We start from the raw sequence: 27,972 nt of genomic DNA, 5'->3' as shown, positions 1-27,972 counted from the left end.
TTTCGTCATACGTCAAATTTAAATCATAAGGTTCGTTCCAACCCATCAAAAAACCATTTCTGGGACGGTACGATACTTGGTTGAACCGTGCATAGCCGGATATTGTGCAGAAAATATCTATAAACGCTCCCGATAACCGTTCCAAATACGGTCCCGACTTGCAGGTTGGAACAAAGCTTTTAGTTGGTAATCATTAAAAAAATTTGGTTAGAACTGAAATGCATTGAAATAACACTTTTGCAAAAGATGAAAGGAAGTCTTATTCCATGAGAAATTTTCCGATTTATCGCCTTTATCTCGAGGAACAACTGGTAAAATAGAAGAGCAGTTTGGCGAATTTGATGATGAAAGGAAAATAAAATGTTTGACTCACTTACATTGATAGTAAATATATTAAGTGAAAATAATAATAATTATTTTGGATAACTATATTACCCAATTAGAAAACGTTATGTTTTCTGATTAGTGCAATTTTTACTTAACGGTCAGCTAAAAGATTATTGTTTGGATAGGGATTGTTGGAAACCATTTCATTTTTCTTGTTCATCGAGGACAATTTGAATAGCGATGATTTCCACTACTTCAAAATGATATAATTCCAGTTTTGGCAAATTTATATCACCACATTACCAACGCATTGTGAGGCTGTACTTACCTTAATGCAATGTTTCCCAATTAGTGGATAGAGACCCGAGCATTGATAGAATAGATAAGTGAAAGGCATTGTGTACAACACAAAACCTTCTGATTTATAGGTCAACGAAGGACTAATGTTAGCGATTAGTTCGATGACGTATGATTTGGTAAATAAAGTTAGATTAAAGATTAGGATGCTGCTAAAGTGTTCGCGGTGAACATTTCAAACATAAACTTCATTGACATTTATGGTTAGTTTAAGTATTCTACATTTTATCATATTTAGCATTATATTTTAGTTTTTGTATTGTTGGGAACATTTTTGTACAGAGAATGGAGAGACCTTTCAAGCAAGATCATTACCAGGGAGCGAAGTATATGTAGAAACAGTAAGTGTGAATTTTACTTTTTTCTAGTAGCTGGGTGGAAAGTGGATAGAAGAAATGAAGTCATCAATATAATGAAATGAAGAAATTGAGCATGTTTACATCTGCCGCTACAATTATAAACGCAAAAATAGCAAATTTAAAAATAAAAAAATCAGTTGTTATTTCAGATAAATATCATTAACAATAAAATATTGTTGCAACTGTCAATATTATAGTTGTCATGTTTCACATTTGCTTAGATTTCGCTGGTGACAGTATTCTAAAAAGACTTCTTTCAAAAATTTACGAACATTTTTTATACTCACTCACATATACTATAATAATCACTTTTTAATACTTTTTTCAACTTAAACAGCGTTTTGTAATGCATATCAATTTCTAACTTATTTTTAAGTCTAGTCATTTACAAAGAATAGAAGATTCAAGACCAGTGAAAAGAGTATGGGAAGGAAAATTAGGCAAGAAGAAACCTAAAGCAACATGGGACAAATTAATTGGTATTATCATTGAGAAAAGAGGCACCGAGAAGCAAAAATAACAGCACTCTAAGAAAAAATGAGGAAAATTTGTATAATATATAGTAGAGTACATATCTGTAAACCACACACCACAATTTCAAAATAAACGATTCCTACTATTCACCACTAAAGTACTTTCGAAATTTAATATTTCGAAAATATATTCGGCTGTTATTTAAAAGAGTAAACAAACTACTTTCCTGGCAAATACCTCGACGAAAATTGAATTACATCTCATCTGAAGAGCGTGATGTCAATCGAACTTTTTGTCGATATCAACATCCCCAATGGCTGGTGGTTGCAAGGAGGACTAGTTTCGACGTTATTACGTCTCATCAGAAGTTTAACAATCCTCCTTCGAGCTTAAGACCCGAACATTGGGGGTTTTATCTGTCATTCGAAAGAAATTGAAGGTAGTAATCGCATTTTTCTGTTAAAGCAAGTCAATTTATAATTAAAATTTGACGTGTTTTGGGATTTGTTATAAATATGTAACGAATTCATTCCATTTGGGAATCTGAAAATAATAGAATAAATTGTCGAACGTTTAAAATTATATAAATAAGCTTACGAACAAATTCACTTATTTATAATATTTTGATAATAAATATGAATATTTGCAATATTGACGCTCAGAATTACAAATATTTACCTTTCAAAAGCTGACATTATCGACACTTAACTAACATCAACGTTTTTGGAACGTAACATTATATTTATATTAATTTTCTTATCAGTGTGGAATTTTATCATTTTAGTTATAGTAGACAATGTGTCCCTATAGATACAAATTAGATGATTGAATCATTTACATTAAAATATTAGTTACAAAACATTTTTTTCTTCTCTACAATAGGATATTTTACAACGATTTAATCAGAATCATCCGGTTTTCGGTCATAACGTTACAGGTCAAAAAGTAATTGATACAAAAAAAATACAATTTAAATGCTAACAGCCCAAAATTGTTTATAATTATTCAGAGTGTGACTCGAAATAATTTAAACTATCAATATATTCGTGGCAGAACAATGCCGCTGACAGTCCCATCTCCGATGTTATTCTCCGTTACATGTTTGTGAGGAACTTTTTGAGGTTATTGACCACAAATTTCGCTTCAAAAAAATAGGATAAAACAATCAAAGTGATAAACGGCGTGAAATAAACGGATAATTATGATTTTTTTTTGTTTATGGTAAATAAGCACTACTGTCCAATGACACTTGCGTATATTCAATCGAATAAATACTCATTCAAGTTGAAAGAAACCAACCACCATTTTGAAACTACTTCAAACTCACTTATTTCTTTAATTATTCAGAACAACAATTTATCCGTACAGAATTTTACTATATTACCATTGAAACTGCTACTTGTTTCAATTTATTCCACATTTTATGTATGCTATGTCGATGTTGAAAAATAACTATTGGTTCCATCAACATTTGTCGTTATTAGGATAGAAGCGTATTTTGACTTGTTTGTATGGTATCCCACTGTGAACCGTATTCTACTATCCTTAAGCATTTATACAGGGTGATTTTTTTATTCGACCGACAACGCTCTACCACACAGAGATCTCATTGAATGATTCATTTTGATATAGGAAAACGAGGCCTTAAGGAGCCTAGTTACTGAGATATATTAATATAAATATATATAATTTTTTTTTTCAAATTTGGTGACCAATATGCTCCGTTAATTGGCACTTTTCTCCGCCTATTTTTCATGTCAACGGTGTTGTATGTTGTATTTTTATTTCATTACATTTGTAAAAGATTATTAGCGCAAGATTGTGCTGACTATGAACAAATATAGTTTAAAGTGCACTCTAGGCATTATATCCTTACTCCACTGGTAACCTGTATTTTTTCTGATGTGGTGGTTTGGATATAGGTGAACAAAAGTAGGATGTTACCATGAATTTGGTTTGGAAATATCGGCCCTTGCAGCAAAATACGTTTTATAAGAGTTCTTCAAGCTTAACACGTTGACTGCTAAGGTAATTTTTAGAATTTGATTTAATCGTATTATATCACTTAAAACACTAATTTTAATACAAAATTATCATCAAAAAGTGGGCTTTTGAAAAAAGTTCAACGAACTAATATATCGTAGCTGACTTATGTAAGAAAAATCCCTTCAGGAAGTTAATTATTTCGTAGTTGGCAGTTAACGTGTTAATAAAAAATTTATTTAGGTTAAAATGTGATTAAAAATGGTTGTTTTTCTTTTTTTCTTCTTCTAGTAGTGTCTAGGATTGGTGCTTTTACTCCACTATACGAGATTTTTCTGAATATTTCCGACCAAACAATAAAACAACTTATTTTTTCCATTCAAATTTTTATTTTTCTTCTTCATAGACCATCTTAATAAGTGTAGATGTCTTTTTCCTCATCCAAAAGAGGTTAGGAAACAAGAAAGTCACTGGATGTTATATCTCGTCAAAATGGTGGGTGATCAACGAATTCGAACTGCAATTAATGAACTTTAGCCATGGCGATCACCAAAGTGTGGGAAGAGGAAGATGAATACCCCAAGAAAACGGTAGTAAACGGTCGTAAATGATGGTGGGGAGTCCGCATGCAGTTTCTAACTCCTCTTTTATTTGTTACATTGATGTTATGATTGTTACAAAAACTGACAGTTCAAAATGTGCTGATAAGTGCTGACATATTTAAATTGAGATCGGAAGTTTTTCGCACAAGCCTCGTATCTGGCTTTATTCATTATATCTTTGAAATATTATGACCTATAATATATTGAGGAGGAAATCGGAAAAAGAAATTGAAGTTTCGAAACTGAAGTTACGTTTTCTCCGAAAATACTACAGTAAGAAAAGCGGTTATAAATACATTTTGTTTGTATATAAGTATATATTCCATAACAAATAATTTTCTGAATGAAATTTACTCTTATGGCCCATCACGTGTTTTTCTATATTGATGATTTTTGTTCGTGATGCGCATCATTATACATATTTGTATGACTCACATATTACCCCAATAAGAGAACTACGTTTGCATTATAATGTTCTTTTTCCGAACTTAATGACTAGATTCAGAGGCCTCGATTACAAAGGAATAATAGTAAATTTTTTGATGGATTACGTTTGGTCCTAAGCTGCCGAAATTACGTAATTTGAAGTAATCATCGGGTGACTACCAAGTTTCAAGTAGATAACTAACTATTGTTTCCACCTATAGAAGAAATCTCGGTAATTTATCAAATGCCTCGAAAATAAATCAACAGTTTACCTGTTTTCTTGTCTCTTGATATTAACATGTGAGGAAATTTGCCCTAGACTAAAATATTTTCAAGTATTTTAATAGAAAACTTTATTATCCCGTTGGAAATTCCAAATCTTAATCCAAATTTCCATACACTTGTCGTAAGCCTAAGCTGGTAGACAAATTATTTTGTATGGCTTCAATGGATTTATAGCGCGTTCCATGTAGCAGATTTTCGAGTGGAGAATAGTCACAGGAAGCCAAATCTGGTGAATACGATGGCTTCCGTTTCCTGTTTGGTCAAACAGCTGACAAATACTTAGTAATTGTTATATGGTGGCCAAATTTCACACGAACATTAAACAATGTTAAGGAGAAAAAAATGTTACCAATTCGATTTACGCGCGCAATTTAACGGCACCATGTAGATATATTGTCATTCGCAATACGCTGGTTTACGAGTTTAAGTACCAGTAACCATGAAAAGTAGTTTAGAAAGCGTTGCAAGTTTTTTAAAAATTTACATAACAAATTTAAGATCATTATCGTTACCAATAAAAATAGATACAACCCAGCACTCTAAGTCATCAGATAACTATAAGATTTGTCCGAAACAAATCAAAATCAATAAAATGGTAGATTTGTGACGTCGTTCTATTGAAACATCCTGTCATTAAATCAATCACATTCCTCACATTTTCCAAAAATTTCCATGTTCAATATGAATTAGCGATTTCGCTGATCATAAATATTTTTGTGTCTGGATGCGCGGTTTCTCAGAGGGCATCCAGCTTTTACAACAGAAATATTTCCATGCTGCTTTGGTTGTGATCTCCTGAAACACCAGTAGTTTCGTGATCGGAGTAAGCACAGAGTGGTTTGATAAGATTCGGTACAAATTATACCTGCAACTATTGATGTCACAAGCACAATGGATATAACAAAGCTCAGGATTCATTAATTAGGTCGATTGCTTGAGCTTTTAATCTAAAATTTGTTTCCATAGTAAATTTATGTCTTCGTTTTGATTCTGATACTAATTATTTGGTATCTTTTCCCTTATATGACCAAACTATTTCTATAGCCTCTTGTATTTCAATCAGATAGTTGAAAGTTAAAGAGGAAATTGCTAGTTGAGTGAACTGCAGGATAAACCTAAGAGATTTTATCTCATTTAAGTATAAATGTGAAGTCCGATTCCTCGTCCAATGTTAATATCGAAATATTAAAGTATTAAATTAGAAAAATTATCAGTATTTCTGTAAAAGAAAATAAAAAATTCCACGTGATTCTATGGATGAAAATTAGCGGATTATTTTTCTTACAAATAATGGTATCAAAACTCTATGCATACTTAAACTTAAATAAATCTAAAACATCAGCGGTTTTATAAAAAAAAAACGATTATACATAGAAACCTCTAAACAAGAGATGACATTTGATATGAAATTATGGAGACCTCACTCCACACCAGCACCCCTAGTGGCAAATTCAAATCCGATAAACATCATTCATCTGTTTGATTGAATGTATATGAAAAAAACATACAAGTCTAGTGGAATAATTGATGTTTTTATGAGAATTTCCAGAAACGAGATAGTTCTCAATCTCAATGCCAGTTAATTCAACTGTCAATCAAAATTAAAGCACTTACGTAAACTAAACAAACCGTAATTCTTTTAAAAATTGAAGCTGATTTGTTTATTAAGTATATATAAACAACATACGCGCCATGTCATTTATTCAACACCCAAGGGCATAAAAGTCATGTAATAGTTAAGATTGAATGTACCCGTTATACAGAGGGATAAAACTAAATTAGGATAATAACTATATTTGATTTACAGCTACAATCAGTTTTGCGATTATTAGTTTTGAAATGTCTCTGTTTGGACTACCAGTACACCAACTGAAGGTAAACTGTTTACAATAAACTTTCCAGTTTGTAACAATTTCTGTACTTGGTACACTGACCATAAATATAGATATAGAATATTGTTCTGCTGCACAACACGCACCCATAATGCCCGTTATTAAAACAACATAAAATAAATGTTAACGATGATACAAACGAAGCTTCAGAAGCTTTTTTTATGGGATTATAAACTTATATTTAGTGCTAAGTTCGCAAAATTATGCCAAAAATACATTTACTTAAACGATAACTCAATGTTTTAACACAAAACAATTTAGAAAAAGGACTGAGCGGTAATAGAGAATGGTTCCAGAAGTACCTGACCTGACCTAGACCTGGAGGTAGTTGCTTAATAAATACCAATGTTTTAGAAGGTATACAATCAATAAAGCATAAGTTTGAAGGCGCCACGTTGTTTAGTATTTGTTTCGCAGCCATCAAAAGTGAACGTTTTCAGTGAATTTATAAACTATACTTTTATTTGAGAGGCCTCAGCCCCACCAATATAAGAGCTGAACTAGATTTTACTCTGGATGAGACTGCACCTTCGTTATCAACAGTAAAACAATGGGTAGCAGAATTTAATCGAAGCAGTACGACCTGCGACCAAATGAACTACTCCAGAAATGTTTAAGAAAATTCACAAAGCAGTACTGGATGATCGTGGACTGGAAGTGCGAGAGCTAGCAGACTTATTAGGCATTTCAATCGCATATTATTGAAAATTTGAACATGGAAAAGCTATGCGATTGTTTGGCGATGTTTCACAAAAATAAAGCCGAATGTTCGCGGCGTTTCATAACCAAAAACTGTTCCATCTTCAGGCAAGGTTATGGTGTCGGTTTTTAGGAATGCGCGTGAGATAATTTTCATTGACATTGAAAAAGGAAAAGCGAAAATAACAAGCAGAAACTATATGATATCGTTGTTATATCACTTTTAGCGTTAAATTCAAAATTTCCTTTTCCCTCTATATCAAAAATCTACTACTAATTTATTTGAAAATCAAAGGCTTAAGTGATCTAGACTCAAGTATAAAAGCAAACGACGTAGCTAACGCTATCTATCCAATAGCAACTGAAATCACGAAATCTTTCTGTAATTTTACAATTAAACATGGTCAAAGTCAAAATACTTCGGAGTATGTTAATCAAAATTAATAAACAGTTTTGTATAGTTGTTACCATCCAAGTGGGATTTATGCTCAAAGATCGTAAAATTACACCTCATCTTCATAAATTTTCACAATTGTCTAACAAAATTACTCAAATGTATTATTTGAATTTATAGACATTGATTAATAATTTTAGACATCATATGATTAGAAAAACAATGGTACTTTCACAAAAATGTTTACAGTGTACACCAAATATGAAAATTTTTTCTTTACACTTCAAATTTTTCGGTCAATAAATTCTGTATGGTAACATAAGACTTTAGACTAATCGACTCTTACATAATAACTTTGATGTTTTGTAACTGAATCATTTAAAATATGAAAGCAGTACAAATTCATCATAATTAATACTAATACTTAGTAATCACGAATCAAAGGTGTGTTTTATTCCTCTAATCAGCGTTTTGTGATGTGAAATGGTTCTTGTCACCAACAGGTGACAATTAGATTTGAAATCTAATTTTTTTTATATTTTGGATTCATCCCAAGTCATAAAACTGTATCTAATGGAAATAAATACGAATTTGCCTGATGCCTATCCATTATTATCTCTGAAATAGTTTACTAGTGTTCTCTATAGAATACAATCGTGTTGGTTACAATTTTTACTCTCCTCTTCGACACCAAAACTTCTTCAATATTCAAAACTTTGTAGGCAGTTTATTTTTTTTATTGTATTGATGACCTTTTAGTCTATTTTCTAAATACTGAGATGACTGCCCTATGTACACAGCGTCACGACCATTTAAAGGTATTCTTATTCTATTAATTCTTTTCTTTTTTGGGTGTTTTAGATTATAGTTTAGGGAAATAATTGGATAATGTATTATGATTATATGAAAGAAGATGTTAACTACTCTGTTAACTTTGAAGAGTATTGTTTGAGTTGCCAGATGTTGCCAATTTGTCTGAAGTTACCAAGAACATTGATATAGTAGAATTTGTAGTGAAACACCTTCTAAAACTCTTTATTGTCATCAGTGTTTTGATAACTCGCTTTCTAATAAAATCAACTCATTTTTTGTATAGTTTAAAGATGAAGGTAATTTGATTCAACACTTAGAAATTGAAAAACGTGGAGAGAAAATACCAAAAGCTTTGATTAAACAAAAAAAATGTAAGATTAGACTACAAAATTTTGTAGTTGTTTTAATTTTTTCTAGTAAGCGCATCTAATGAGAGTTATTTTTGAAAAATATATAGATATTAGAAAATCCTTTTAATCGCAAAACAAACCAATATTAAATATAAACAGAACGATAAATATATAATAAAATAATTAAATTAAATAATGAATAATAAAAGTTTATTCCTTTAATATATTGAATTTAAAACACGTTTTGATCTATCAATAAAAATAACATAAATTTAATTAATAAATTCTGTCTTCCATAGAAGCATTACAGGCTTCAGTTGCACGCTCGTACAAGTTTCCTTATGCACATTCTCTACCTTCTGTACTTCCAAGAGTCAAATACGTACATAAATATTAGCGGAAAATATTTTGTTGTTGAGATATGCAAACTTTTCCAAAAAAATTTTTGAAAAACAAATTTGAATAATGTTCATATTTTATCTATTTCTGTCAAAAATACGGATATTAAAACGAGTTTAGTTATCAACAAACATATAAATAATAATAAAATATGTTGATACGGTTTAAAAAAGGTTAGTTACCCATTTTACGAAAATTTATTATCAAAACGTTAAAAAGATCAACGAACCATTGTTCCTTTTCAATGTAAATAACATTCGAAATAGATGTGATCTCATCTAAAGTTAGGCAAAAGTGATAAGATCTAAATTTAAAATAAATAAAATATATACTACAATTTTGTCAAAATTTGCGCTATAGAAGATATAATTTTGATTCTTATAGATTTCTTCAGAATAATAGTTACTAGAGTGGAGTGAAAAAAAATTGCGTTTAGGTTAAAATATTAATCGTACAAAATTTTGTTCCATTTAATTTATGTTTAGCGGGTTCGCCGGATGTGCAAATGCCAGAAGAAACGTTAAAAATTCAATTCTTGTTTTGTTTTAACTCACATATTTTCCATTCCGTGTAGACGTTGCTAACAGCAAATATCATAGTAATATTGGATGTATAAAACGACACTGCAAAAATGATAGTTCACGTATTCATATGAGTTTTTAAATGGTTAATTCTAATGGTGGTCGTAGATAAATCAATTTATTCTCGGATGGTGTTCAAAATCTTTCCAAGCTTATTAAGTATTCTAGACGTATGGTCAAAAAGTATCACAAGGTCATAAATCCTGCCATTCAGTGTAATGCATATTTTGCGCAATCAGGAAACATTCTTTTGGCCATGGTAAAAGTTTCCAGGGAACAAATTAGGGATCACAAGAAACTCGGTTAAGTATTAGAACTTTCCAAATACCAACAATTAACTTTGCTGCAAGTAGTATACAGAGATAATCTATTGGCAAAGCTTGAGAGTAACCGAACCACCGGCTTTTAGGCATATTACAGAAGCAGATCTTCAAGAAACAATCCAAGTAAACAGGAAGTTGAGATCCCTAAATTTCCTTGTCATACACAGGCAGTGGAACGAAGCATTAGGCTGATAACTAAGGCTTCTTCATCAACAGAAGAGATGGCCTTATAAAAGCAAAGCTGAAGTCACAAACTTTAATGCAAACTTTGAAACCAAAAAGGAATATAAATTTTTACAGCTAACATTGAGAATATTTGCTTAGAATAATTGTATAGTGATGGTACTAGCAGAACACATTACATATGGATCACCTTCCTCTCGTATATTGGAATATCTGACATTAAAATGTCTTCATCAAGAGATCGTTACTAATAATTAGATTCATTATTATTTTTGACTTTGAATAATTCACATGTTATCCACGTCGCCTTGAGCTCATGCAGACATCTCTGTGACAGTTCGTTTGTCTATCTGTAGTATTCACAACTTAAACTACATGTAGAAACAAAATAATTACATATTCGTGATCGGTATAAAAAACTAGCTCATGAAAAAAAAAATAAGTTGTAGTCCCCGTCACTTCCGGTTCAAGTTTTTTGCTGATAGAGGTTGCTTATTACCCGAAATAAATTCTGCTTCAAAAATTTAACAAAAAAAATTAAATTGAGGTTTGAAGATAATCAGGTCACGTGGCTATTACTCGATCGTTATGATTATGTGAAACATTGATTCTGATCTATTTTTCTAATGCTAATGGAGAGAAAAAAAATTTATATCGATAAAACCTAAATTTTGAAAAATTAAAATCTTATGATTTTTAGTAAGCTCTATCCCTCAAAAACGCACGTGTATAAATATCTAACAGTTGTCGTACTATTCGTTTGGGAATTATAGATAAACTTTGATTGAGAAAAATGGATAGTAAGGAATTTCGTGTGTTAATAAAGCATTTTTTTGTAAAAAAAGTACTATTGAAACATTATTTGGATTTTGGTCAAGGAAGATAAACCTTTTCGCTAAGAATAAACGAAGCGAATTGACCGTTAAGTTGATAAAAACAGTGGACGCCCCAAAGAGATTGTCATCGACGGAAACATCAGAAAATTCCACAAAATTTCGGATGATCGTAAAGTGAAACTGAGACAAACAACAACAAATTAATGATTCAAAGCATTGTTCAAAGCAATTCAATCTTTATTAAGCCGAATTTTCGCATCGATATGTGACAATGAATGGAATATGACTTTATAATTTCACACCCGTTTTCAATCGACCATCAAGTGGACTCCTTGTGATGAATTGACTCCAAAGCGTGGAGAGACTCAAAATCCAGCGGGAACTTCAATATTTCGGAATACGCATGATACAATATACGACGTAGAGTTTCTGGAGCGTTTGAAGAAAGAATTTGCGGAAAAATTACCACATATGAAGAAGAGAAGTGCTGTTTTATCAAGACAATTCACAAACCAATTAAAACGATGGCAAAAAATGGATGAATTGGGCTTTGAATTGCTTCCGCATCTACCGCATTCTCCAGATCTACTTACTATTGACTTTTCTTGTTCGCTGACCTCAAGACGATAATTGCTGGAAAAAATTACGCGCCTATGAATAAGTTATTACCTATTTTGTGGCTAAAGACAAAAAATGATAAAGAAACATTGTATGACCACTATAATCGTTTTATAGATGTTTTTCTATGCTAGCGTAAGAACTTATCAATGCGCATATTATGTAAGAGTATCTATGATAAGTTATCTTGAAGTCATTCGGATCAAATTTTATTATGGCCAAGTGTAAACATGCATAATTGAAAACTGTTCTCAACTTATTTGCATTCAAGTTTATTTATTGAATAAAACATTTAATGTCAATTAAATCCAGAGTGACAGAACCCCTTTGAATTTGCTACTGTAAAATATTTTCGTAAGTTGAAAAACATAACAATTTCATTGTACAAGGTTTCTCGAAACGATCCAACTGTTTCAAGAGTGAGTGAGAAGCAAACAATACGCGGTGGAAGGATGGCGCAGGGGTCGGTTACTAGCGCGGTTCTCAAATTTTTAGTTGCCTTCATGCCGTACAAGGGAGAGCTCGTTTTGCGAGCTCGCGTATTTCGAGACTAATAGATTACTTATTAGAGTTCGGTTGTATAGGTTATACTATCGACTGCGTAACATTGCGAAAGCTCCAAGCAATGCAACAATTTTAGCTTGAATTCAGACATTCAATAATACTGGAAGCACTATTGGGGAAATTCATCACGGTCGTCCAAGGACAGCAACAAAGCCTGGAAACATTTAGTCAGTAGCATATACATGAGAATGATTACGTTAAAAGATTCAATTTTGTGAACGCAATGTTCTTCAGCTATGAAGCACATTCTCATTTGGATGGAAACGTAAATCGCCAAAATTGTCGGGAGACAAGAATCCATAGACCTTACATAAACGCCCGTTGCTTAGCCCAAAAGTCACCGTGTGGGTCGCTATGTCGGCGATCTACTTTTATGAAGATAACAGAGGAAATGCAGTGACAGTAACTTCTGGACGCTTTGTCGACATGATACGCAATTTTTTCGGGCCTCAACTGCAACAATGTGAGCATTATAACAGGATAGGGCCACATCGCACACCACTAACAACTCTTTAGCTGTATTTCACGAGTTGTTCCCAGAAAAGGTAATTTCACGATGAGGTGATATTGAATAGCCCTGAATTGACCCCACGTGATTTTTTCTTGTGGGGTTATCTTAAGAGAGTGGTCTATGAGAATAATCCACGAAATTTTAAAAAAATATCAGCAATAATCGTCCACCACTACTTCATAAAGTTTTTGAAAATGTATCCAAAAGGTTTGAAGAGTGCCGTCAACGTGATGGCCGGCATTAAACAATGTATTTAAAATTTTGTTTATTATCTTTTGATTCATACGAATAAATTCATATAAAAATGAGTGTAATGTATTTTATTTTTCCAACTAAAGTAGTAAATAACCTCATACATGTTTATTTTAAAAAATTGACCCCATTCGAGAAGCCATGGCATTTCTACGTATTTTAATGGAACAAATTTAAAATATTTATTAATGTAAATTCTCATTACCTCTAGTATTGTTTTCATTAAATCTTGCATTCCTTTGATGCATGAATCCATATAATTCAGACAGTGTAATGTTGATTATTCATTATATATGACGTTGTAATTCAATATTTAAATTATCGATTCAAGTGAATAATAATATAAACCTGACTGAAATTATTTAATCCAAACATCGTAATTTACAAATTCATTATATAAATATTTTAGTCAAAACTTTCAGAAACTTAAAATTCTTGCTTTTTTTATAAATTAGCTTGTTGTTTAATATTAATTATTGAAATTATACAATAAGTAATTGTATATATACATAGATTCATAATTCAAGTTGAAAAAACTTTGTGTTTGTATGAGGAAATGTCTATTTATAATAAAGGAAGGAAAAAATGCTTGAAAACTCACATTTTTTGTAAGTGATTTTATCAACATGCAATTTAAAAGAAGCTTTAATTTATTCTCTGCAACATCGTCTTCAGACTGTTCTAATTTATTTTGAAAAAATCGCTAAGCTTGAGAGACATATCGCGAATTGTCAAGACGTGGAACTTGCCACACGGCGCTGATAAAAATAATACTTCGATATCTCGTAAAGAGATGGCGCCAGATACCTCGATCGAATGAGTAAATTATAATAATATAACATGAATCAGTATTCAAAAACTACGAAACGCATTTAAATATTAAAAACTGTAATTTTTCGGTATAATGTTGTATTAATTAATTGAATTTGAAAATCTCATACGCAACAATTACATTGCATTCTTATGAAGCATGATTCATATACTAGTTTTGATTATTAATTGAATTACATTGTAATCCTGTCATTAATATTAATTAAAGAATTTAAATAAATAATGAGCTATCTTAAGGCACTTATTTTATACAGGGGGAGAAACAGTTTTTTATTTTAAGTGAAAAAATAACATGCTCTCATTAACTAAACCAATTTATCTTCAATATTAAATTTCGAGTTAGTAATTTATTTTTGAAAACATATATGAAAGAATCATTTGTCAGTATACAAAGTTGGCAATAAATTAATCAAGCAGTATCTTCGTTCTACAGGGGTGCTACTAAGTTTTGAGATATGGGAACACCGATGTGAATATGTCAAATCTGACAATGAAATAATAAAGTTTGACATTTTTAAAGGTGAAGTACTTAGAACGCACTGTCATACGAGTACTATAAACGTCTATAAGATCGTGACAGGCAACTCTAGTTCTATGCATATGAACCCGAAACAGTTGACCTTATGGGTCTTTCATATCGAGCAATATCCAACAAAATTTGTTCCTGCATGAAGCACTTCAAAGCAAATGGTAAAACGGTCCATTCTGAATGAAATGCCAGCATTTGTTTGCCAGAAGTTTTCGAAAAAATCAGGGAAACCAATCGCAAAAGACAAACCATTCTCCACCACGGCAATGCGAGCTTTCACACATTATAACAAACAAAAACGTTTTTGAACAGTTAAAACATCGAATTGATGGATTATCAGCCGTACAGTCCTTGTTTGGCACCCAATTATTCCTTCTTATGCCCTCATAGCAAAAATAAATTGCGAGGTCAACATTTTTCTACTCCTAAAGAAGCGGTTTACGTTTTTAAATCACGTTTTGGAGGTACCTCAATCGGAATGGAAAAAATAGTTCTACAATTGGTTCAAACGTTTGCTGAAGTGTAAAACAATAAAAATATTTGCTTTTATTCGTCTATCTCGAAACTTAAGTAGCATCCCTCTTATTACTGAGGTTTGAAATAAAATAAACAAAACAATTTTGGTAATAGTCAGTGAGAAATAACTACTAACTAGAATACGTTATTTTCGTTTAATTCTTCCAAATAATATATTATCCTATACAAAAACATTTACGGCCGTCCGGAATGACATAAATTGATGATTGATTTAGAAATGTTTGGTAAACGTGAGATGATAGTCAATTAGCTGGGATATCTACTGATGTTCAATTCCTACACTCAAGTTTTAAACGATTGAATACCACTCTTTGTCAGGAATCGGCATATCGTGGGGTGTGAGTGAGTTTACTTTTAGTATAGCCACAATTCATTAATTTTTTATAAACAGCGTGTCCTAGGACTAATAGAAAAAAGTTTGATGTACATAAGATGCATAAAAATAATGTTAGTACTTCATATAAACTTTTCTATTACAGACTCTAGTTTTCGTATAATTGGCCTCCAAATTTTGAATTTAAATTTCGTCTTCATTTTCAATTCCCGTATTGTTAATTTGATCTTTATATAATTTTCAACATGTTTATAATGGTGGATAGATTTAGAGTATTGCCATGAAGACAGAGTACTCATAATGGTTATTGAATCAAAATTTTTGGCGAAGGGAAGAAATTACCGAAAAAAACGTTCCCATACATTACGCTAAAGAAAATAGATCGGTTGGTTCTCTTCGACATAATATGGAATTGCTTTTGCAAGAACAAATAAGTAACTAAAGTAGACTTAGAAAGTGCTTGGATTTGGGAGGCGCTCAATATTGAATATTTATCATATCAATGTTAGTTTTGACTGCTTTTATCAAAATATTTTGATAAAGAAAATATTTTTCTGGCTAAATCAGAATACTCAACATTGGAAAAGTAGCATCAATTAATTTGCAATTTGCAATAAAAATAATCAAATCAAGTAATTTTGAAGCATATTTGATTTAATCCTAAACTTCTCCGCAATAGATTTATCTGTAAAAAAATATCATCGGCATTGTAGTCAGGACGCTCCTAAATAGCTGTTTCTAAGATTTTACAATAAAACTTTAGGTTATACACGCTTAGTTTCAATATAATTGAGAATTTGTACCTACTAAGAAATATATTTAATCATAAAAAAATTAAATTGAAGAAGATAAAGTTGTCACTACTTCTGGGCCATATTTGAGTTAAACTGTCTCAATATATTTGTCAGTATTCAGTAGAAACATTTTTACTAATTACCACTCGTATAATAAACGTTTATTGTTTTCAAGTAACTTTATCAGATAGGTATATCGTTAAATACTTCTTCGAATAATTGATTTAAAGAAAAATCTGATTAAGATAAACATTTTTATATGCCCTAAATTAAATAAATATTATTATAAGTATAACGCGAAAAATGTTTGATAAACAATGCGATTAATAAAAGTTCATTGTAACTAAATATAAATATCAAGACGTATCGTTAAACTACTTATTATAGGTAAATATTTTCACTCATAATTAATTTTAATACCTATATAAAAATGTATAGTAATTTATAATCAAACAGGACTAACATTAATTAGGAAAATTCACATAACCCGCTATCATTAATACTCCAGTCATTATAGGGGGTTGACCTCGGAAAATCGACATATTATCACGTAAAAACTTGTACTTTGTCATCATAAAACTATTCTCAAAAGTGACATATCATTAGATGGGCGCAAGTTTTAAAATCAGGGGACAAAGGTCACAAAAATCGATTTTATTTTTTTTCTTTTCGCCATTTGTATTCAACATTTTTTTATACCTTGAACTGTTTTAGAGATAGAGGCCGTAAGAGCAGAATTTACAACCCCAGGTATGGGGTTGAACGATACGTAACGAATTCCTGGAACCATCATGACTATTTTACCACCTGCACCAGATGACTTACTCAATATAATATTCTGTAACTGCAAAAGTGGCTGTGGCTCAAGATGCGTATGCAGGAAAGCGGGGTTACAGTGCTCTTTAGCTTGCGGCCAGTGTAATTAACAAGCTTGTCTTAAAGGTGTATCATGTCAGACCCATATTAATAATGATAGAACCTCTGACCCAGAAATCATGAATGACTTGGAGACAAATGTAGTTGAAGACGGTAATGAAGAGAAAATTTGAGAGACGATTATGAAAAAGAAGAGAATTGAAATTAAAACTTGTTCTCGAAATTTTTATTAATTTAGGTAATAATAAATTTATAAAATGACACGTTTAATGAAAACATCAAGTAAAAATTTATTTCTTTTCTTCTTTATTTATATAGAAAGTCATTAGTGTAAATTGAAATACAATTTTGGTATATTCCTCAACAATTTCTTAATTATATGGCCAGGTAAGTGTTATTGAATAGATAAGTTACCAAAAAAAAATTAATTTAATTTAAAAGTTAATAAAAAATGATAATTAAACATTTACAAATAGCGTAAAATCCATAGAAAACGAGATATTTGCAAAAAATGTAGAAAAAATCGATTTTTGTGACCTTGGACCCCTGATTTTAAAACTTGCAACTATCTAATTATATATTTACTTTGAAAATAGTTTAAGGATGCCAAAATACAAGTTCTCACGCAATAATATACTGGGTATGTCGATTTGCCGAGATATTCATCTGATTTGGCCTAAGATGACTGGACTATTTTCACGGTCAATTTGATGTTTGAAATTTAAAGGGTAAAAGGACGAAGTATATTGAATAGTGTAACATTTTTTTTCTATCTGTAATTCTGTTAATTACCTCATATAACTGTTTATTATTGACATCAATTAAAAATTGTGAATTCTGTAATGAAAGATTAGTAAAAAAATAGACTTAAAGCACTGAATTCTTATGAAACTAAAGTAAAAGCACCAGATCCAGATAGTGTATATCTGTATCTAAGACTTTGTAGTTTGATCCTAAAAATTAAGAAAACAATCATTGTCTCCATCTATCGGTTAATAGGTAAATTAGGAATAGGAACCCCGTGTAGTTACCACGTTATATAACTGACTTCCCCTCATACAGAGGAGTAAACAAGACATGTTTGGGTTGTTATCAGGTAAATATCCTGATATTACTGTGAATTTTAATAAGATTTTGCTACGGCAAAGAATGTCAAATTAAGAGTATATATTTGACACTTTATTAACCAATAAAAAGACTGAATGTATATGAACATTCATAGTTTTCGTTTGACGTCGCTGTTTACTTATCAGTCTGCCGTTATTGACTTCCATCATAAACGAATTTTATTTTTTTCCGTCGGCCGTTCGTAACAACTTTTGTAGCAATAGAAAAGAGTCGATCCGTTTGTTTTTGTGACGTTTGTCCCAATAAAAAAAAACTCCATAATATCGCCCATAAATACCGGATTACAAATATAAACAGAAAAATATCACGATAACAAAGAGCAGTACACACGCCAAAAGGAATAACAAAATTTTCAGGTTAACGGCATCAACGTCAAGGTTATGAATAGGGTGGAGAATTTACTAGGAACGTCACCCGCGAACGGCAACGGCAAACGGAAAGTGAAGTTCATGAATCGGCCTCTGACCTGCGGGGCTGGAAATTAAAGTTACTTTAAAATGAAGGATGTGTATACTTTGGCTACACCTATTTTTTATTCGTTTCAGTGGTTTCAATGCTATGTCGACTATACGTACAATAAAGAATATATTGTGTCAGGAAGTAGATAAAAATAAATTCGAGCAAAAATAGGAAATTCTACATATCTACGAAAATATTGGCATGGAGAAGAGAGTTCAAGCCGCCTGTGAAAATGGTATACCTATAGCAACTGTTTAATGTACCAAGAACCACCTTTTGAGGAAAATTTCATGGAAAATATTCAGAGTGGAAAAATGGGATCTTCCCCAATGTTTCCTCCAGAAAAAGTAGAAAATATTGTTGATTTGATTAAATTTATGGCAAATAGGAAGTTTCTTATAACAAAAATTAAATAAAATATAAATTTATCCGAGTATATCAGCCGAAATTTAACTAAAAGTTTATTAAAAATAATTAAGTACCTAGTTAAAATCTGCATTCGTCAGATACTGATAATTACGATTATGTGTATTTTTTTGATACTTAATTAGAATTGTACTATTTTGTTTTTAAACATTTTATTTCAATTTTGTTATTAGTTTAGCAGTATTAACAGATTGTCTGCCACTGGTACTCGGTGATGGCCGACTTTGTTCATGCCATGTCTAGTATAGGACCATGGGCACTTTTAAATAAATAATGCTTATTGTATATATAAAATAAAAATCTCCTGAACTTCTAATATCTAAATATCTATTTGTACCTAAATTTCTGAGTAGTTTGCATTTTTCTTTATCACTATTAGTATGTTGGATTATTTTATCTAATGGATTTATCTACTGTATTGAATTTTATGGATCGTTTTGTATCCCAAAATTCTAAATGTTAATATTTCACTATATATAATTGACATAGAATCAAAATTGTGTTTTCTGTAATGAAAGATTTGGATGAAAATATTTTTGGAGCAACATATCAACTCTACTTAATTTGTTATGAAACTGAGAACCTATTTTATTGATCATTTGTCAGCTAAATGCCTAAATAGTTGGTATTTTTCTTTTTCAAGATCACTATCAGTACACTGGATCATCTTATTTAATGGATTTGTCTACTATATTGAAATTTCTACAATTAAAGATTTGTAAAAAAATTAACTTTCTTATGTATCGAAATATGTATGTTTTGTTTATTCGTTTACCCAAATAGACATTACATTTTTCTGTATAGAGACTACTATTAATTAAATTAACTAAAATTGTCTACTGACTTGAATTTTATGGATGGTCTGAAAATTTTTTATCCCAAATCTCGATATTTCACATATTTCACTTGCTTCAAAATATTTTATCTAAAGCATGATCAAATTATATAAAAAAAAATACTAGTATTTCCCAAACTAGTTACAGACCATAACATATATATTAAAATTTAAAAAAATATAAAATAAAATCAATGACATAATTTATCCAGCATATTATAATCAAGAATAAATTTGTAGGAAAATAGTTAATAGAATGATTTAAATTTTTCAACGAGAAATATTTTTTAATGTGTAATGTTAGAAGGGTGTGTATTTTTTAGTCATCAGGACCACTTGAAGGAATAAACCCTAGTATTAAACCCACAAGTAGGTATATTGGATTCAAATTCACTTAAATAAACCTTGTTGATATCAAGAACATAATTTATAATCTAGTAATTTCTGATTATAGGTTGATTGCCTCTACTGGCATCAGTATATTATAAACATCAATTCATACTATAAATAATCTTCAATCTAATGTACGAGTTTAATACAAGGTCCTTTTATTTGAAAGCAAATTGTTATTTCTGAATATACAAAAATATTATCGCTGATTATGTGCTGCTATTACTATATTTTTTGAGTCGCATATATAATATAATATCTTTCCAAAAGCCTAATTCACTAAGTTTTGGAAAACGTTCAAAGTAAGATCTACTTTTCTAAAAAGTTAATTACTTTGAACAGAGGTTTGATTTAATTCTCCCTACGTACGTAAAATACATAAATATAGTGAAATATATTTCAAAGGTTCTAATACAACAGAAATACATCAATGCAATATTGTCGTTTAACTTTAATAAAATGTTCCCCAATGTATGAAAATTTAAAAAATATACCAACAAATGGTATCACCTGATTATGCTCAACTCTTTCTTAATGGGTATAAAAATAGCAATAAGTACTTTTAAAGTACAAAAATGTTACAATTTCAGACTTTAAGTCAATTCATTGCTACATTAAATACGTTACTTATCTGTGTCATATTGAGAAAATACTATGCTGCTATTTCTAAGAAGAATAATTATTAATTAAAGTTTGTTACTTATTACATTCTTTAGATAAATATAAATTACCTAATATGTAGATTTTTCCAATTATTAGTGGAACTTATAGAATAATTAATTGGGATAATAATAATTGATATACTCAAGTATTATTTTATCAAAATAGGTTGAAGAAAATGACAATTGTCAATAAATTTTATGGTCTACGTATTTTAAATAATATTATCAAAATGCAAAATGTTAATTCTTTACTTTTGAATAAACCATATAAAATGTGTGAAATCATTGTGATCAGCAAAATTTCAAACATCCGAGAATGTGTTGATAAATAATTATTTATCACATTTTTCTTGTTATTTGTAATAAACTACATAATTATCACTTTTTGGTAAACAATATTCTATTCACTTGTAACTTCTTTTTATCCTAATGGGCCTCCTGTATGGCTATAAAATTTGGGAAAAAATTTGAAGATCATAACAGAAGAATCCTAATTATTAAAATAAAAGAAAATATTCCAAGCACAAATTGCTACAAGTCGGAGAAGCATGCAATTTTAAAAATAATTTTCGTGAAAATGATAACTTCATTTTTTTACTATCACAAATTAGGAAATGCCTACTTAGTTATGAATCTCATACCTGCTATAAATAAGTTTTAAAAAACGTTATCCAAAAGTAGTCACAAAACACTTCACAAAATTTTTTCATAAAAAAATAATGTTAAGAAAATCCCACCTACCTGAGTAGCATCAGAGTAGGGAGTAGCAGAATTTTTATCAACCAATTGCGAACCAAAAATAGGCTGACCACTCAAAGAAAGTGTCTCCGATCTTGAAGAATCCATATTTTGAGGCAACATATCCAAATTAAATAAATAAAAAAAAAATCGCACAACACCCACTAAATCGAGTCACTTATAGCAGGAGAAAAAATTTGTCTAAGTCCTAAGTGCTTTGCACCCAGCTATCTTAGCATATTACACTATCTCCTTCAATGGTTAGATGTATACTGAAAACACGAACTGTATGTTTTGAGTTTGTATCTCAACTCAGCTGTTCTCCTCTATGGCGAGCGAGGTGGGGTGTGAGATTGCGCAGTTCTGTTGAATCGGAACCCCGGACAGCTGATGATAGGTATATGAATCTGACACTTGTATGTTTTTTTGTAATAAATTTACCCTTCAATCTATATGCACTAAACGAGATATTATTTTCGACAGTTAATCAATCAATTAATTACTATTATTCATCAAGTTCAATATTAACAAACAAGTCGAAAAGTGAAACTTTTTTTTTATGAATAAAATTTAAAGAAAGTTCAAATTTATTTTTTAGTTTTCGAAATTTGTGGTTACGGTGCGCATCTAACTTACACTACGCGAAAAAGTTCGTCAACACCTAAACAAAAATAAACGTAACGTTTGCATACTACTAACGATACATAAACACTGAACAGTTGAATAGCGAATAAATAGAAAGAGAAGACTCGTTTATACCCCACCTTCAATACGTATAGTTTGATTTTCTATCGCTTGGAGCCGCTAGTTGAAGGTGTTGTGGAGAATCTGAATCGAATCTGTCCGCAAGGTTCCACAAAATATATTCACTAAATAGAAACATTTGAATTATTTTTATGAAAAAAAAATGGTGATTTTAATATATGTTTTCGAAATATGAAATCATTAAATTCGAATTGTCAAATATATTTAATGATGAAAATAAATTAAAGGGCAATATAAGTGAACCTAGCTTAAGTGAAAACTTTTTCTGAAGACAATAATATAGATATTGGAATACTCATTTGATAGTGCAGAAACACTGTGCTAATTAAAAATATGTTGATTTTCGAATGCGACAATGGGTCACACATATTTGAAATTGAATATTCTTCAATAATCTAACAACCATTGGTTGGTTATAATTATTTATTTATTTGATATCCAATGTCAAACCATTTCAATTATCTCTATGTATATAATTATTTGAGCATTTGCATAAAGTCGGATTTTTGAATTGAATTTGCGCTACCTTTACAAACAACACAATCTACAAATTAAGTATCTAGAAACCAGCGGGTGCATCTGAGGTCTGAAATGCTGTGCCGATGTTTTTATTTCATTATTTAAATAGATAATAAATAATGTTGCAGCTGTGTTCTGCTCACAACTTGCACCGAATGGAAAAATTGATGGTTTACGAGTTTTTTAGTCGGAAATTGATGTATTTTAGGTTAATTTCGGCATAATTTGTGTCGTTCTCGTTGCTAACTAGTTTAAAAAAGGAATCATTGAAAAATTGGGCTGGTAAAGTTCGTAGATATATTAGGGAGTCTTAATCCCATACAATAGTACAGGGTGATCTCCAACAATTCTTTAAAATGATCACAAAAATACTGAAATAATTTGTACGGTAGTAATTTAGAAGTTCATCGAAGTTATATTTGATAATAATAATAAGTATTATTATGATAGTAACTTCCAAAGTACTCTGATTTGTTCACATTTATTTCATGATATTAAAAATTTTCAACAATCGAGAAAAATGATAACCTTAAATAATTTATTGGATACTCCATTGAAAACTAATTAATTAAGTAATTAAGAGACAGTGTCGTTTTACGAGGGTTGTCTAAGAAGTTTCTGATCTTAACCTAGAGATGTCGACACTTCTAAGTTGTGTAATATATTTTTGCATGCTATGAGAAATTCACTTGCAAGAGAAAGATTTTCATCAGACGAGAACATTAGCGCATATATAAACGCCTATTTTGAAGAGAAGGACGACAATTATTGTCATTTGTAAGGGTTAAAAAGGTTAGGGCATCACTGGAAAAAGTGTATGGACTTAAAAGGAGACTCTGTTGAAAAATAAACATGATTATGGTAGAAAAATGTGTTGTCTCTTTGTTTTAGGTCAAACATTACAATAAAGGATCCAAATTTTTTGAAATGTATTCTTTTCACGAATGAGGCCACTTTAACGCGACAAGGTATGTTTAACTTGGTACGAACCGTGTAACTAGTGCCCTCTATTAGATCAGACATAAATACAAATTTCAATACAATGTTGCTAGTAGTTACGGCAACATTGTATGATACATATGTGTATAATTTTTTTTTCAACGCCCTTTATCTTGAATACGTTACGAAAATTTTTTACTGAGCAAACACCAAATATTTTCAGTTTTCTATCTATCCTAGAGATGGGACCACCTCTTCTTCAAACACCCTGTATAAGAGCACGTCGCTACCTAGCTGAGATCGCGGGCAGCAGAAATCTGTAACTCACCTAACAATTGTTAGGTAAAGATGAAGAAAAGTTTAATTTTTATCCATTTGTATGTTTTACTGTGGTTTTATATCAAAACTTTTCTCATAGTAAGAAAAACCCCAGTTTATAGTGAAATTATCAGAAAATTCAACTTGAATGTACCGAATCTCATTCAAAGAAACATTCAACTGTGGTATATATAGTTCCATCACCATATTTTCGACCAAATAACTTACCTTTATCCTATATACCAATATAGCGACCATCGTAGTAGTTTTAATTATATTTTTCAAATATTAATTATGATGACGTTTTCCCTTAATAACCACATATATATTTAACCATCCTACACACTACCCGACCACACCGTCTGGTTTATTGGTGGGTCGATTTTACATACATTACCATCAGACTAGACCGGCAGGTATGTACGTTTTCCCAGACATTTACTGATTTAATTTTTTTCTTAGATTTATATGATTGAACTGTGGGAACTTGTTTCTCTAATAAATAATTAAGAACTGACTCACTCTTTTCTTTCATATTTTGAATAAATTAACAAAATTCACTGTTAAACCTTAGTAGGTTTAGTTTATTCCAACAATTTGTCAGTAGCTATTAAACTAATGATGTTAATGAAAATTTTTAATTTTACTTCACAGAAACTAAATAAGCAGATGATGAAATTCATTATCATGACGAAGATGATACTGAAAAATGAACAGAAATCAAAATATACATTTTCCGTGTTTTGATAATATTTGAAATTAATTTCTTATAATTAATATTTTGTAATTGCATATTCGACTTCAAGAAGTAATAAATAAATATAATTATTCAATTATATTTTCACAATATCATTATTATCCTCTAAAATTTAATATTGGTTCGTGCCAGGTCGAAGGAACCGACGTATCGCTCTACCTTCAGAAATATAAGCATCTAATACTTCAAAGAATAACATATGTTTAAAAAAATGTTTCTTGAAATTTTCAAAATGTGTGCCACAAGTCTAGAACCGCGTTAATGGTCTGCCGTTTCGATTCTAGATATCTATAATAGTATATTGCAACATATCCAAACGACAGCGTTCCTAAAATATATTTTTAGTGCATCAATTTTTCACACCTGTTGCACCTGAGTGTAGCTGGGGCCACCGCGACCGCGCTTAGCTGGTTTGTAGATACAACGGACTGACCGAGGAAATTTCAGGCTTTCCTAAAATATTTTTGGTCTTCAAAAATCTCCCAGAAACGTGTAAGACTCGGGAAAGACCAAGGTAAGACTAAAACCGGACCTTACAAGACCAAGACTACTTATTTCACTGCCAGATTAAGGCAAAAAAACCTTATGCAAGACAAAGACTAACTTGGTCTGGGTCTTCATCTTCACAGACTCCTTTTTGATGTTCTTTTCACTTCCGTTCTAATAGTGCAAAGCTAATCTCTGACGATATTGATAGAAGGATTTTGTGAATAAATGACTGATTTTATAAATGAAAACAAGAATCTTCTGCACCATATTTGTTTCGTTGTCGAATGCACTGCAGGAAATTTGATAAGTTTGTTCTGCTTGAACTTGTTGCAAGAAAATTTAGATTTCCTAATAACAACTAGTTGGGACAAACAAACTGATAGAGCTAATAACCTGACTAACAAAAATATATTCACTTTCAACAAGATGGAGCAACACCAAATTACGTTCTTCTATTTAGACGGTGAAATAATATATTTTCTGGTAGATGGATTGGTCGAAGTGGAGCAATAAAATGACCTCTATGACTCGACTGAACGTCTAAAGATTCTAGTGCATCTAAAACCGATTATTTCTCTAACAAATTCTTCGTGGGACTGGAATTGGATTTTCAAAGGTATCCAACTTCATTCATTCATCAATGTATTGTATTCATATTGAAGTAATAATAAATCATTTCAAACTCAACACCAGAAAACGTCCAAAACAGACACAGCATGAAAAAATAAAGTTTTTTGATCGTTCAACGGTTCTGACGACTTCGTGGCTATTCTGACTGTTCGGAAGAATTCAGAACTTATTTTCGAACGAACTCGCATACATTAAATAGACAATTTTCGGAGGTCCAAAGAGATACCTCAGATGTTTATTTTAATTATTGCCAGAATGGGTATTCATTACTAAATTACACTTTAAAAGTAACTCTTTTTTGTGATCCAAATCATTGAGTTCAATTTCATGATTTAACTCTTTCTTTTTCACATTTACGCTGCTGAGTTTCATTTTCTCTCCGTATTACTTACTGGGATATCAAATTTGTATATTTTTTGCTTTCATTATAACTCCAGGATGTTATCTGAAATAAATAAATTCAGAATGAGGATTAGCTCCAGCACTGGATTTTCATAATATTCGGAAATAATCAACAAGATATTACGTGCTACTAACGTAAGTTTCTATTTAATTTTCCCATGCAACACTAAATTAAACAGATGATAACAAAGAGAGGTAAACAATAACATTTAAATTAATAACATCCTAACGATAAACAATCTAGTAAAACAAATAGTTTAAAATAACAATTGATTTTTTTTTTTCTAATTTTTATCATATTTCTAGTATTTGTTTGTCAAATAACAACGATTTAGGATCATCAAGATGTCGAACACTAACCGTAACATATCAGGCGTGTATTTGGGGTCACCTGAGGATGATAATATGATTTTTCCTTAATTACTATGTACTTTTCCTCATTGATCACTTAGCCATATTCTCTTGTCTGTAGTTTACATTGATAGATATTGCCATGAAAATATGTCGTCCGCATTTGCTAGACATTGATTTTTATTTCTATAAATTCAACTTTTCTATTGCCTCATACATTCTTTTCTCTTGATGTTATTATAATCCTGCCTGTGATCGAGTAATAGCATATGCAGATTTGGTTGTTCCATAATTAAAATTTGGTCTTTTTCAATCTGCCTTCTTTACAGTCTCCTTGGTTCTCTCCTAAATTTTCTTTGTGGTTACCATCTAATCTCTTTTCACGTATTTTTACGGGAAATTTGTATCTTATACATTCCCCAGTAGATATTGCGTTCTTCTTTGCGACCTTTTTCGTGAATTGGTTTGATTAATGCCACGTTCCAATTTTCAGAAATCTTTTCTTTTACTTGTGTTAACAAGGGCCATAATCTTTCAGTTAATTATCAGCTCCCATTTTTATTCAAATTTCTATTGGAATATTTTTGTCTCTTGCACTTAATTATTCTAATATTTCAAGCAACTTGCCACCTCCGTTATGGCCAGTTTTTCGTCTTCTTTAATTTCTTCCCCAATTCATTCTTTAGAATATTGTGCGAATCTATTTTATTTCTCATTAGATGCTCCTTTTTGCTTTTCTGGAAATTAGGTGCTTTTTGGTTTTAGAATTTACCCGTTTCTCACTTGTTTTTTTATACAGGTGAGAAAAGCCTGCATAAAATGCTATAGCGCTGTTTTCCGCATTGCTAATAAAACCCTTAAATCGTACGTCCTCGCTTAAAAAGTTTTCTGATTTTATAAAGTATAAAAACAGGAAATTTAGAAAAAATAATGAAAATCGTGAAAGCTTTATTGATTTAATTCATATTAAACGTTTTATTTAACCTCTATTGTTGACTGAAAATACTTTTAACGTGAAAGAATTAATCAGAAACA

General features: G+C 30.7%; 1 protein-coding gene across 1 annotated transcript in view; it reads right to left on the bottom strand.

Annotated features, from left to right (window-relative positions):
• LOC130899107 (putative transcription factor SOX-14) overlaps positions 1–22,499 on the bottom strand; it is an 87,842-nt gene extending 65,343 nt beyond the window's left edge. The window contains exon 1 of the mRNA XM_057808876.1: positions 21,771–22,499. Within this exon, the coding sequence (XP_057664859.1) occupies positions 21,771–21,890 (120 nt within the window). The 5' untranslated portion in view covers positions 21,891–22,499. The remainder of the gene's footprint in view (positions 1–21,770) is intronic.
• Positions 22,500–27,972: the final 5,473 nt, after the last annotated feature.

The sequence above is a fragment of the Diorhabda carinulata genome, chromosome 10, assembly GCF_026250575.1.
Source record: "Diorhabda carinulata isolate Delta chromosome 10, icDioCari1.1, whole genome shotgun sequence".
Lineage (NCBI taxonomy): Eukaryota > Metazoa > Arthropoda > Insecta > Coleoptera > Chrysomelidae > Diorhabda > Diorhabda carinulata.
Note: the sequence above shows the minus strand (reverse complement) of the source record. Positions and strands in the feature narration are given on the sequence as shown.